Source organism: Glycine max, chromosome 7 (genome assembly GCF_000004515.6).
Source record: "Glycine max cultivar Williams 82 chromosome 7, Glycine_max_v4.0, whole genome shotgun sequence".
NCBI lineage: Eukaryota > Viridiplantae > Streptophyta > Magnoliopsida > Fabales > Fabaceae > Glycine > Glycine max.
This window is the reverse complement of record NC_038243.2, coordinates 5,036,928-5,050,681: the sequence shown is the minus strand read 5'-3', so window position 1 is coordinate 5,050,681 and position 13,754 is coordinate 5,036,928. Positions and strand designations below refer to the sequence as shown.

The 13,754-nt window shown below is 34.9% G+C and overlaps 3 protein-coding genes across 3 annotated transcripts; 1 reads left to right on the top strand and 2 right to left on the bottom strand.

Annotated features, from left to right (window-relative positions):
- Positions 1 to 594: 594 nt before the first annotated feature.
- LOC100305821 (uncharacterized) lies at positions 595 to 1,152 on the bottom strand. Its single transcript, XM_003528750.5, has one exon. The coding sequence runs from the start codon at positions 1,009 to 1,011 to the stop codon at positions 799 to 801; it is 213 nt and encodes a 70-aa protein (XP_003528798.1). The 5' UTR covers positions 1,012 to 1,152; the 3' UTR covers positions 595 to 798.
- Positions 1,153 to 3,543: 2,391 nt separating this feature from the next.
- LOC100796795 (pentatricopeptide repeat-containing protein At4g01030, mitochondrial) lies at positions 3,544 to 7,257 on the top strand. The gene has a single exon (XM_003529847.5). It carries the CDS (start codon positions 3,692 to 3,694, stop codon positions 6,527 to 6,529), a length of 2,838 nt encoding a protein of 945 aa, XP_003529895.2. The 5' UTR covers positions 3,544 to 3,691; the 3' UTR covers positions 6,530 to 7,257.
- Positions 7,258 to 9,438: 2,181 nt separating this feature from the next.
- On the bottom strand, positions 9,439 to 13,528 carry LOC100810273 (abscisic acid receptor PYL9-like). The gene is made up of 3 exons (NM_001255075.3): positions 12,982 to 13,528; positions 11,411 to 11,626; positions 9,439 to 10,357 (listed from the first exon to the last, which is right to left on the bottom strand). Exons 1-3 carry the CDS (start codon positions 13,105 to 13,107, stop codon positions 10,142 to 10,144), a joined length of 558 nt encoding a protein of 185 aa, NP_001242004.2. The 5' UTR covers positions 13,108 to 13,528; the 3' UTR covers positions 9,439 to 10,141.
- Between the last annotated feature and the right edge of the window lie 226 nt (positions 13,529 to 13,754).

Here is a 13,754-nt window from a genome sequence, read left to right as displayed (position 1 = left end):
AAAATAAGATACTCTAAGCAATTGATAGATAATAAAGTCTGACAATAACTTCGGTTCTGGACATGTCTTTACCATTGAAATTAACATAGTAAGAACTAGGAACTAGGAACTATATGAACATTTAACTTCGTGTACTAAATCAAAAATCAACTAGTACATCAATCTCACTTATACCAACGATTTTCTCCCTTAACAAAATTTTCCAGGAATATGGAATCAAATTTCTCGTAAAAGATGGTATAATAGCATAACCATGCGCCCCTTAATTTAGACAACCTTGCTCTTGTATTAGAAAATCATTATAACGCAAGAACTGAATTGAAAGTTGTCTCGGTTAAAGCATCAAGTCTACTCAAGCAGTTTGATGGATCGTTAAAAGCATTAACAACTAATGTCTATAAATCTTTTTGTTTACAAAAATGAAAACCTTATCATGACATATTAGAGGACCTGGCATCTAAATGCTTACTTGTAGTATATCATAAAATACATTAAAGAAGCCAATAAGTAATGACATGTACAAACACTGAAGTGTAAAGTGTCAACCCTTTTGTAACACTCCTATTCCTAGTAACAAATATCAGAACCATTGGAACAAAACACGGATCCTGTGAAATCCACAGACCATGATGTTTTACTTGACAGATGCGCTGAAAAATAAAATGTTTTGTCATTCCCTCACAAGCATGAATGCACAGAATTAGTTTTTACCAAAACAAATAAACCCCACAACTTAAACCAAGAAGAAATGAATTATAAGTAATGTGTTTGTGTGTGTATACAAAAGATATCATGGGATCAGGAACCAGTGTACATGTGTACTCCAATAGCCATCAAGAAGATACAAACAAGAGCAAAGTAGAGGATGGAATGAACCAATATGGACACTCCACTTGTCTGAAAGTTGCCAAACTCTACCATTTTGCCTTTACCAGGAATCTGGATCAGCAACCCTGGAGTCAAGAGGATGAAGAGCACCACAGACACAAAAACTGGCCCCCAATCAGCCATGATCTTCACCTATTTTTCCTTCTCTCACTCTTCTGGTGTCATTCAAGTTTCAATGCTTCTTGGTTGGTGGTTTCAATTCAATGAGTGTACTGTGCACATGGGACTTGGAAAAAGGTGAGGTTGGTAGAAAGGGACAAGAAATTGATGCCTAGAAAGGGGAAAAGGCCAAGATTACAAAATCAAGTGATTCTCATTCAAATTTTACAACTCATACCCGCACACATGCCACCAACTGTTGGCATATTTACAATTAACAACTAACGTTTGTACTTCATTTGAGAAAGAATCCTGATGAATATCCTAAAGATCTTATTTTTTAACCTCTTTAAATTTATTTAAGGAACTTATCACTCCTAACATATAATAATAACCTTTAGTGAGCATTTATCTTTGCAATATAAATTATAGTTTTAGTATATTGCCTATAAAAGTCATTAGAATTAGTATCAAATAAGATAATTCAAGGCCTAATAGATCTGATTAACTTGAATTTGATTCTTATATAATACATTTTTTGAATAGACCAAGGCTTATAAAGATAACAGAGTTCTCACTAGAGCACCGAATGCCCTTATTAGAGTGATTTAAAAAAAAATAAGAAAGTTCAAGATTCAAGAGAGTCCCACCTTTAATAACCACCATTTGGTAAGACATATGTTATTTCTAACGTATATTTAATACACATCTAAATTTACATAATAAGTTTTGTGACAATTAATTTTGGTTCATTAAATATATTAGAATAAAATTAATTGTCACAAAATTTATTATGTAAATTTACATGTGCATTAAATATACATTAGAAATTTTAGTATTATATATAGTGATATTAATTATTTTATAACATAATTGACATATTAGCTTAGTTTGTTAGAGTGTTGTGCTAATAATGTGAAAGTTATAGATTTGAATCCTGTATGTTCATACAGATTAACAATCTGTAAGCTTGCAAATTATGAATTCGTAAGTTTGTCAGGGTAATTTTGAAAAAAAAATAAAAAGTGCTGGGTGTACAAGTAATTTACTGGGTGCGTAAAGCAATTCCCATGTGCCAATGCACGTTGTTGGGCAAGAGGCCCGCCCACTCGGTGGCCCAAAGTAAGCAGTTTGGCGAGGACCCAAAGTGTTGGTGCAGAGAAAGGCCATCTTTGATGAGTGACACCTACTATTTTGAATGGAATACTACTATTGACCCCTACCTTAGTGTGAAAATATCCTTCAGTCTTTATCTTCTAATTTCTCCACCCTTCCTTCTTCCCTCTTTCCCTTTCCCCCACCTTTTTGCCCCCTTCTACTTCTCTTCCCCCATATCCTCCTTCCCTTCCCAACCCTCTTCCTTCCCTTTCTAACCCGAGTTCTAGGGGTGGGAATAGGTCAGACCAGACCAGACTTTAAAAGATCTAAGTCTAGCTTACGATGAATTTTTGAGGTTTGAGTCTGACCTATGACCTATAAAAGACTTTTATTTTGACTCAGCCTGACCTTTTTAAAAGCCTAGTCTACCCTGATAGCCTTTTTAAAAGTCTTCATCACATTAAATCTTTAATATTCCTTTGCTCGTGGATAGTAACATAATAGGAAAGTTAAAGTAAAAAAAAAACGTTAACAGGAATAGGAAAGTCAATAAAAATAATGAGGAATATAAAGGGGCACATGACTCACACCTAAATTGTAATTAAAATCGTACTTGATTATAGGAATGAAAGTTATGGAGTAGTAATGTGTAATGAAAGTCTGCTAGTTTAAAAAAAAATTAATTGTACCAAAAAAATAATATAAGTATATATTATTACCCAAAAAATAATATAAGTATATATACATATATATAGGTTGACCCTATCAGGCTTATAAGGTTTTTTAATAAACTTAAGTCTGGTCTATTTAATTTAATAGGCTTTTAAAAAAGTCTAAGTCTAACCTTTTAATTAAATAGGTTAGTTCAGACTAGACTTTATATAGGCTACATCGTAAATCCCTATAGATCGGTCTGACCTATTCCCATCCCTACCGTGTTCAAACCAACTTGCCTCTAAGGTAGGCATTTTTTCACAATTTATTGTTGATTTTGTTGTAGACATATTTTCAAAAGAATCATTATTACATTTGTATTTTTTCTAGAAAAATAGGTAAAGAAATCTTTTTGTTTAGAAAAAAGTACAACATAATTGTTTAATGTTGAATTATGATTCCATTAATGTGTGAAAATAAATTAAACAATAAAATCATAATTCTATTGTATTATTATATTAAAGAAGTACAAAAATAATTGTATTCTATTGTATTATTATATTAAAGAAGTACAAAAATAATTGTAGCATAATATTATGCATTTTATTCGACAAAATCATATTCTTTCATAATTACATTCTTGGAATAAAAAAAAGGAGAATAATCCCCATAAACAAAAGTAATTAGAATGGACCAATAGCAACGCTGTTATGGATGAAGAGGAACATTGCTCTGCCAAAAAAATCAGTTTGACGGATAGGATAAACCTTATCAACAGATAAAATCTTGCAACCCACACGCTCATAAACTTTCTAACATCCCCACCAATTACTCAGCTTTTATTAGATTAAGAACAAATTTGCAAATAGATCATTGGAGTTACAGCTCAAGTTAGAGCTCTCTCAGTATATAACTGTCCCTACCATTTCATCACTACTCATACAACACTCGCATGACATTTTGCATCTCCTTTCAGTACCATAGCTTCATGGATAACTTAGCAGCACCTTTCCATCATCTTAATTCTTATTTTGTTCATAACCCACAAGGCCACATGCCACCCAGAAGGCATTCACCCTCTTCAGTTTCTCTCGGAACGTCAGAAACTCAGATTGTTTCTTCTCCTCAATTTTCCTCACCAAAATTTTCTCCGTTCTTTCACCCTTTGGGTGGGATAAGGACTTTGAATTCCGTGAGGGAATTGCATGCCCAGATGATCAAAATGCCAAAAAAAGGGAACTTGGTTACAATGGATGGAAGCATGATGAGAAACTACTTGGAATTTGGAGACTTTGAGTCAGCTACAAAGGTATTCTTTGTGGGTTTTGCAAGGAATTACCTTCTGTGGAACTCTTTTCTTGAGGAGTTTGCAAGTTTTGGAGGTGACTCACATGAGATTCTGGAGGTCTTCAAGGAATTGCATGATAAAGGAGTGAAATTTGACAGTAAAGCTCTCACTGTTGTTCTGAAAATTTGTTTGGCTTTGATGGAGTTGTGGCTTGGGATGGAAGTTCATGCTTGTTTGCTTAAGAGAGGCTTCCAAGTTGATGTACACTTGAGTTGTGCATTGATCAATCTCTATGAGAAGTGCTTGGGAATAGATAGGGCAAATCAAGTTTTTGATGAGACCCCACTACAAGAAGATTTCTTATGGAATACAATTGTTATGGCAAACTTGAGGAGTGAGAGGTGGGAGGATGCCTTAGAACTGTCTCGTCGAATGCAATCAGCTTCTGCCAAAGCCACTGATGGCACCATTGTCAAGCTGCTGCAAGCATGTGGAAAATTGAGAGCTCTCAATGAAGGGAAGCAGATTCATGGGTATGTTATAAGATTTGGAAGAGTGTCAAATACTTCAATTTGCAACTCCATAGTTAGCATGTACTCTAGGAACAATAGACTTGAGCTAGCAAGAGCAGTTTTTGATTCAACTGAGGATCATAACTTGGCATCATGGAACTCAATAATTTCGAGTTATGCAGTCAATGGCTGTTTGAATGGTGCTTGGGATCTCTTCCGAGAAATGGAGTCTTCCAGCATCAAGCCAGACATTATAACTTGGAATTCTCTTTTGTCTGGCCATCTTCTTCAGGGGTCATATGAAAATGTTCTCACCAATATCCGGAGCCTGCAAAGCGCAGGCTTCAAGCCAGATTCATGTTCGATAACTAGTGCTCTACAAGCAGTTATTGAATTGGGTTACTTTAATTTAGGGAAAGAAATCCATGGTTACATAATGAGAAGTAAGCTTGAGTATGATGTCTATGTTTGTACTTCTTTGGTGGATATGTATATTAAGAATGATTGCTTAGAAAAAGCTGAAGTAGTGTTCCATCATACAAAGAACAAAAATATTTGTGCCTGGAATTCATTGATATCTGGTTACACCTACAAGGGCTTGTTTGACAATGCTGAAAAACTACTCATCCAGATGAAGGAGGAAGGAATAAAAGCTGATTTGGTGACATGGAATAGTTTGGTTTCAGGTTATTCGATGAGTGGCTGCAGTGAGGAAGCATTGGCTGTGATCAATCGGATCAAGAGTTTGGGATTAACTCCTAATGTGGTGTCCTGGACTGCTATGATATCAGGCTGTTGTCAAAATGAGAACTACACGGATGCCCTACAGTTTTTCAGCCAAATGCAAGAAGAAAATGTAAAACCTAACTCTACTACCATTTCCACCCTTCTTCGGGCATGTGCTGGCCCATCACTGTTAAAGAAAGGTGAGGAGATACACTGCTTCAGTATGAAACATGGGTTTGTGGATGACATATATATAGCCACAGCCCTCATTGACATGTATAGTAAGGGAGGAAAACTTAAAGTAGCTCATGAGGTTTTCAGGAATATTAAGGAGAAAACACTACCATGTTGGAATTGCATGATGATGGGATATGCTATTTATGGCCATGGGGAAGAGGTATTTACTCTATTTGACAACATGTGCAAAACTGGTATCAGACCTGATGCTATAACCTTCACAGCTCTTCTATCTGGCTGCAAGAATTCAGGTTTAGTTATGGATGGGTGGAAGTACTTTGACAGCATGAAGACAGATTACAGTATTAATCCAACAATTGAGCACTACTCTTGCATGGTAGATCTTCTTGGAAAAGCTGGTTTTCTTGATGAAGCTTTGGATTTCATCCATGCCATGCCACAAAAGGCAGATGCTAGTATTTGGGGTGCTGTTCTTGCAGCCTGCAGACTTCACAAAGACATTAAGATAGCAGAGATTGCAGCAAGGAATCTTTTCAGGTTGGAGCCATATAATTCTGCTAACTATGTGTTGATGATGAACATATATTCCACTTTTGAGAGATGGGGGGACGTGGAGCGCCTTAAAGAGTCAATGACTGCCATGGGGGTGAAAATCCCAAATGTTTGGAGTTGGATACAAGTTAGGCAGACTATTCATGTGTTCTCCACAGAAGGGAAATCACATCCAGAAGAAGGAGAAATATATTTTGACTTGTATCAATTAATCTCTGAGATAAAAAAGCTGGGGTATGTACCTGATACTAATTGTGTGCATCAGAACATTGATGACAGTGAGAAGGAGAAGGTTCTGCTCAGTCACACAGAGAAGTTGGCTATGACGTATGGACTGATGAAAATTAAAGGAGGAACACCAATCAGGGTAGTGAAGAACACAAGAATTTGTCAAGACTGTCACACAGCAGCAAAGTACATCTCCTTGGCTCGAAACCGCGAGATTTTCCTCAGAGATGGTGGTCGTTTTCACCATTTCATGAATGGAGAATGCTCCTGTAATGATCGTTGGTAACAAGATAGCCAAAGCCTGAAGCATTTTCCTGCAGGCTATTATTGTGCTCTAGTCTTGTATATCAACAGAGGGAGTGTCTTCATGAAGGGAACTTTGTAATAATTTAAGGAATGACTAAGTTACTTGGGGAATCATAGAATACCCTTTTTGCAAGTGGCAATCTTCACCTGAAATAGTTTACCTTTTTTGCAAGTCACAGTATGAAGGAGTTAGAATAGATACGTTACATGGGAGCCAGCATCACCAACAACGTGGCTTAGCTCTCACTTTAAGGTGTTGCACGCTATCTGAAGAAAAATATCATGCAAGTTACTAAACTGTGGTGCAAAATGTGCCTTGTGCTGCTTCTGCAACAAGTTCTTGTACTTCCAGGTTTTACCATTGACAAGAGTGGCATCTGTTGGCTTCAACAGCAAATGAAAACTGAAGTATAAAATATATTTTTCAAAGTCACGTAGCTAGCAATCCAGTTTGACAAAAAAAAAATCATTTATTTCATAGAAATTTTGTCTATGGCTATTATAGTATTTTTCTTCACATCCTTTCCTCTTCTCCACCTTTCACATAAGTTCAATGTCTGAAACACTATTTTATTAGCATGCACTTGTAAATAATATATATGTGAAGGCAATTTTCAGGGCATGTATAAGATAAAAACTTAATATTACAAGTTTGACAAGTTATTCAGACTCTCACTCAAGTTAGTAAGTGATGTACACGGAAACAAGGGCATTGAAAATTGAGTGCGGAATCGAGTGAGTTGATTATATAAATGAAAAAAGGACAATTATCAACGTGAACCTCATTTTGAGGTGAATTTGAGTGGTAGGAAGAAAGAAATTAGTAGGGAGAAAATGAGAGAAAATAAACACACGCACGTAAAAGGAGAAAATGAGCACTTGATCACTTATGGTTTGAGAGGAAAAAATTAATAAAGTTGCATGTGCTTATTAAGGTTAATGTGTGAATAATGGATTGTCACTGGTGTAAATGTTTCCATTGTCACTGGTTTGCCTCCATCTACTGAATCAACACATGACGAACAGACATACTCTTTGTTACTCTATCTTTTGTCTTTGTAATTTGGAATACATATAGCCAATGAAGGGATAAAATAAGCAACATTCATTCAATTGAATAATTGAAGTACCATAATAACAACAACAAAAATTAAATATTTGAAGTACTATAATGTAATAAATATAACAAACAACAGATTAAGAAGAAAAAAAATTAGAAGGAGATGTGACTAGACTCTTGAAAAAGGAAAATGAAGGATTAAACCAAGACGTGATATCAATGATAAAATGTTGATGTGCCAAAATGTAAATCGATCACGTAACTGAAACGTCAATCCCACAAATTATGTTTCTGTTTTTATATTACAAATAGATCAATTTATACAGTAATACTAGCAGTTAACCATGTCAATGGAGTAATATTTTTTGCACTTACTATTTACATCCCCCATTGTTTATAAGTACACCCCATTCCCCTTTGTATATTTTAATTACTCATTTCTTTTTCCTTAAAGGGGTACACCCCTTGTAACCTCCTTTTCTCTTCTGAAGATGTCTTTTGGATAGCACATACCTATTTTGGAAATGTATTTATGAAGGAAAAAAAACATTTCTAAGATAGGTATATGTTCCAAAAAAGTCATTCCATAAGTATAAACAAAATTAATCTAGTTTGGAGGCCTGGAATAGAGCCAAGTTTTACAGCTTTCTTTCATTCTCGACTCCATTGGCACTGTTTTTCTACATAAGGGTAGTAGAGTGCAGTGTTGAATGGAGGCCAAGCTTAGTTGGGAGAGACAGGATATTTGGGTTCTTTTAGGTTTGTTGGAGGTGTAGGGAACAAAAACCTTTCTAATATTACTATTTTCAAAGCTGTTCACATGGAGTAACAACTCCAAAACCAGAAAATCCACTGGCAATTTAATCACATAACTAGTAGTTTTAGAATATTCTTCTACTACAACCCCCAACAATTGGTTGTGACATTGATAACTACACTCCCTACACATAGGCAAGTTAAGGCACATCAATTGTTATATGCAATCTATTCTAAGCACAGTTACTTCACCGACATAAACATTGAGCATTACAATACCTTCTTAATTATCTCCACCCCCTCCCTACTTGAACTCACGAACCTTCTAGAGTATTGATTGTTTGTGTTGTTACCTCAACGTCAAGGTTCAGGCACAACACTTACAAACGTGATCCGGTTAAACTGCACGGTATTAAATGCAATCTTATCTCATGTATGGACACCATGAAAGTGATATATATATATATATATATATATATATATATATATATATATATATATATATATATATGAGAGAAAAAAGTACCATGAAAACTTCACTCGCAAATTCAATCCTTCTGATTGGCACAACTCTCCAAACTTTTCTTTTCAGTACGATTGAATTTTAGATTAGAGAAGCCACCAGGATTAAGGATCCACCGATTGCTTTAAACCCTTTTACCCTTTTTTTTTCCGTATGAGTAGCATATTATCTTGGTTTAATTATAACTTTTTATTTTTAATTTTGATAAATTTTATCTTCATTAAATTAATTTGATGTAAACTTTTTAAAAAATTATAAGTTTTATCTTCTGTTATTCCTAACTTCATTATACTTTTACTCCCTGCTTTTTTTTATATTTTTGACAAATTCTACCACTATCATTTTTATTTTTTCACAAAATTTATACAACTTTTTATTTTTTTTCCCACAAATTTTGCCCTCGATTTTTATTTGTATTAAAAAGTAAATTTTCTTAAAAATTGAAAATAAATTGTGCAAAGTTAAAAAAATTGAAATAAAATTCACCAAAAATTTAAAAGTTAGAAGTAAAAAAATACAATTAAGCCTTTTATCTTCCCAACAAAACGACAAAAAAAAACTGAATTTGGAAGCGCTTGCAATACTTGGAAGAAGAAACTATGTATCTTTGGAGTTCCTCAAAGTAAGGTGCATGAAGAAAGAGTAACTCTGAAATTCCACACAGCAAGGTGCATGACACCAACCGAGAGCCAGAAACAAAATCATTTTGATTAAGTGTTCTGAACATAGTCCTAAACAAGGAGAATATGGAATAGATAACTTCTTACAAAAGCTACACTACTTATTAAAGAAAATAACAAGGCAGTATCCACTATTTGGAGTTTCCTTGTGCCAGCACATAAATCTGGCAAAAAGTTGCTACTAAACATGAAACATGAAAACTGAAGAAACTGTCTTTGGTCCAACAAAAATATTTACAAATAACTATAGTAACACACCACCATCCACAAAATCCAGGAAGAATATAGCAGGTAAAAACTTCCCCCTCACATCCTTGTGCTTTCATGAGGCACTGAATCTCATCTTACAAATATTGAAGAAGAGACACTTAGCAGTTCAAAAGAGTGATTACACAGCTAAAAATGCAAGAAGGATGGTAGGGGGAATGTATCCATGATACAGATGAAAAAAGTTCCAAAACTTCTGGGAACATAGAAGGAATACTCCAACCAATGTCCACACTTGAGCTAGGATCAGAGAGCAATGGATCATATAATTTGTATGAACCCAACTTCATTCTCCCCTAGACATGCTTAATGGTTGATAGGATTGGTTCGACCTTGCACGGCCATCCTCTCTGAGACATCAGCTAAAGAGCTTAGGTTACACCTGATCAAAGCCTCCACAAAGTAACAAGTTTCATCCCTGGTGTTCCCATCAGGCACATCCACCACAAATGATTCGATCACCATTGTACCGGGTCTCCCATCGATGACCTCTGGATGGACGGTGATTATGGAAGAATAGTTCTGCAAATTCCACAACATGATTGAGTATTAAACCTGGTGATAGAGCTAGCAAAAATACATCTCTTAGTGACAACATAACAACATAGGAAATGAATCAACAAACTTAATTAAAATCAGCATTTGATCTTGGTAATCCTTGTTTTCATCTCAATGATTAAAATCAGCCACACTAACCACAATCAAATGTTGATTTTAATTAAAGAACACTAGCAACGGTACTTATGGTACTGTATCTATGTTTTATCCATAAATTTGCAAGATTTGATAAATAAATAAATAATCCTCCAATTAATGATATATTTGGGAAAATCAAGAGACAATTGTAAGAAGTTGAAAAATAAGGTAATCATTACGCAAATTAAACTGAGAAACCAAGGTTGCAAGACATTACAAATTATAGACTAAACAGAGTAAATACCAACAACAAAGAGTAGACTGCAATGCACAATCCTTTCAAACTACTACTATTTTCTAAATAAAATACATGATGGGGAGAGCTGATCAAAGACTTTTTTAATAGAAAAGTCAAATATTTTTTAATAGAAAAGTCAAATGTAATTATAAAAAAAAGAAGTAAAATCCCCAAAAATTATACCAATTTAATAACATATGCAGGCAAGTGATACTTTGATCCATCTCCAACATTTCTAACAAATTTCAGATTATTGTTTGTAACAAATTTCTAACATATGCAGTACTCCTACATTCTTCTGGAAAACAAACTTTAACAAGAAAACAAAAGAGGAAGTATCCTTGTCAAAGTTCTAAAACACAACCTAAACAATATCTTCAAACGTGCTTCGTTTCCTATCACCCCAAATTTAACCATTAATATTTAGCTCTCATGATAGGCTTTCCAAAAGGCAGTAGTATTATTAGATTACAATTTGTTTTCCGTTTGTACAGATAAGAATGCTTTCAGTTAATAACTCAACACTCACATTTTATATATACAAATACAATATTGTGACCTCGTAGAAAAGAGCAATATTTGGTTTTCAAAATCTAATTATAGAAAAATAAAACCGAATAAGGAACAACAAAGTATCATACCCTCAGCCTATGGTCACCTCCAACAATCCTGATGCCGAGAATGTGTTCCTCATCATCCAGTTGTTCCAACCTCTCAGTACTTGTTGTGGCAGGAAGGCCAGATTTAACATTCACTTCTCGAACACTTCCGATGCCAAGATCCCCTTGCATGATACACCTGCTAACAAATGGTTTATATTTCTGAGGTTGATCAAATCTTCTCACCAGTGACCACACCTGAGAAGGGAAATAACCAAACCACATCAAACAATAATCATTCTTTCCTTTACATCTACAAAATCCACAAAATAACAAACCACACCATCACATATACTTATTTCTTCAATTTCACTAAATTCCAATAGAAAGTCCCCTAAAAAGAATAAAATTGGAAGATAATTTTGTAAAAGTTAAGAATGTTACATATTACTTGGTCTACTGAAAACAAGTCTGCAAGGAAAAAACAATTAAAGGGCATTATAGAGATGAGAAACTCAAATGAGTGAAGGACTCTCATCAGCTTCTAAGCAAAATGTATTGCATCCAAAATCCAGCCGTAAAATTTTCAGATTTCCTTCTTTTCCACTCAAGCTCTATAACCAAAAGAATTGAAACGCAAAATTTGACAAACAAATCCACACAAAAAAAAAACAAGGAAACAGCCAACAACATCATCGTTTTTAGAGTCATTGAACTGCATCACAACTGAAATTGTGGCCGATAACCAGCATCAATGTTTTGTAGTCACTGCAATTGATGATGCCAGCACAACTGCTTCGTAACTGCAATTGTGGCCGTTACCACAGCGACAAAGTTTTTGATGTCACTGCAACTGCATCACTTGCGACTGCATCAATCATATTTCTCCACAATTTTCCACAACAGCAAGGATGGTGATGCTGTCGCAGCGGCGAATGCAATTTAAAATCTTGCCAAAACCCAACAAAAAACTCGCACCTCATGAGCTGAAAAATTCAACTTTTGTAAAATTTGACAAACAAATCCACACACACAAAAGAAAAACTTCAATTATGTAACTATGTTTCCCTCAAAACTGATTTCATCACCAAAACGCACGGTTTTAAAAAAACCGCAATTTCGGCCGTAACATCATTGTTTTTGTGCATCATGACAGCAATTGTGACCGCATCAGTCATATTTGTCCACAATTGCCTGCAATAGCAATAATGATGACGAAACTGCAATCGCAACCACGATTTTTAAAATATTGCCAAAACTCAACAAAAAACATCATCTAATGAGCTGAAAAATCCAACTTTTGCAACACCCTGACAGAACCAAAATTCTAGAATAACCAGTTAACCACCCATCCCCAAGAAAGAGACAAAAAAAAACAAGAGAAATGCTAATAGTCACACACCCAGATAACTATACAAAATTGGAAACTCAAAGAAGACACCACAAAACAAGCATAGCCTCACAGATCTCCAAAGAACAAAAAAGTAAAAAACTTCCTCCCACCACACCACACAAATCAGACCCACCCACCAGACACACCCAATTCAGAAGAAAAACAAAACAAAAAACCATGATATTGGTCAAAAAAGTTTAAGATGGAAAAACAAACTAACAAGGTGAACAGGAGCTCTTATGTGTTTAACAAGTGCAGAGGTGCACTGGTTTTCCCTTGGTTCATGTTTGTGATGCCTCCTTATGTATTGTGTCTCAATAGCACCGTAAGATTCACCACCGTTCATCTTCTCCTCTATCTCTCTATCTCTCTCAACACAACTCAACTCTCTCTCTAACTTCCCTTGATGGTTGGTTGTGTTTATGTTTCTCTCTCTCACACACCCTTTTGGCTATAACATACGGCAGAGGCAACAAGTGGGGAGGGATAAGCTTAAGCTTAGGCTGTACACAGAGAGAGAGAAAAGTTGGTGTAAAAAAGTGTCAACCTTAGCTTAGCTTGGCTTTACATCAAAAATCCATGAATCCACCGACAATGTTATATTTTAATTGTTTTTGTTCAACTATGCTTAGCACACATCAATATCTAAACATTAAGCATATTATGAGTGGATGTTATTATTTTATCTATCTCATGTTCCCAAATGACCTTCCCTTTGCCCCATTATTGCCTCTTTAAATAAGCTTCAGACAGAAGGGATCCTCGATCACATCGTGTATATATCATCATTTTAATAGATAATTTTATCATTCAAAATAATTTTTATATTTGTATTTATACAAAAATATTTGTTATTATAGTAAAAATCAACCTTTTAAATAAATATTAGTATTTTAAAAAATAAGTATTTTAACTGGGCGACAGAATGCGTGTTTGAATTGGCTTTCAAAACGCAAGCAAACGGTTAAACTCACATTCAAATGCGAAAAACGA

What these genes read in the sequence shown, in the direction of transcription:
- LOC100305821 (XM_003528750.5), bottom strand. Translation starts at nt 1,011, where the DNA reads ATGGCTGATTGGGGGCCAGTTTTTGTGTCTGTGGTGCTCTTCATCCTC.
- LOC100796795 (XM_003529847.5), top strand. Translation starts at nt 3,692, where the DNA reads ATGACATTTTGCATCTCCTTTCAGTACCATAGCTTCATGGATAACTTA.
- LOC100810273 (NM_001255075.3), bottom strand. Translation starts at nt 13,107, where the DNA reads ATGAACGGTGGTGAATCTTACGGTGCTATTGAGACACAATACATAAGG. An exon ending in TAAGAGCTCCTGTTCACCTT is followed by an intron (nt 11,627 to 12,981) that starts GTTAGTTTGTTT and finishes TTCCCTTCTCAG; the next exon opens with GTGTGGTCACTGGTGAGAAG. An exon ending in GAGGTGACCATAGGCTGAGG is followed by an intron (nt 10,358 to 11,410) that starts GTATGATACTTT and finishes TGGAATTTGCAG; the next exon opens with AACTATTCTTCCATAATCAC.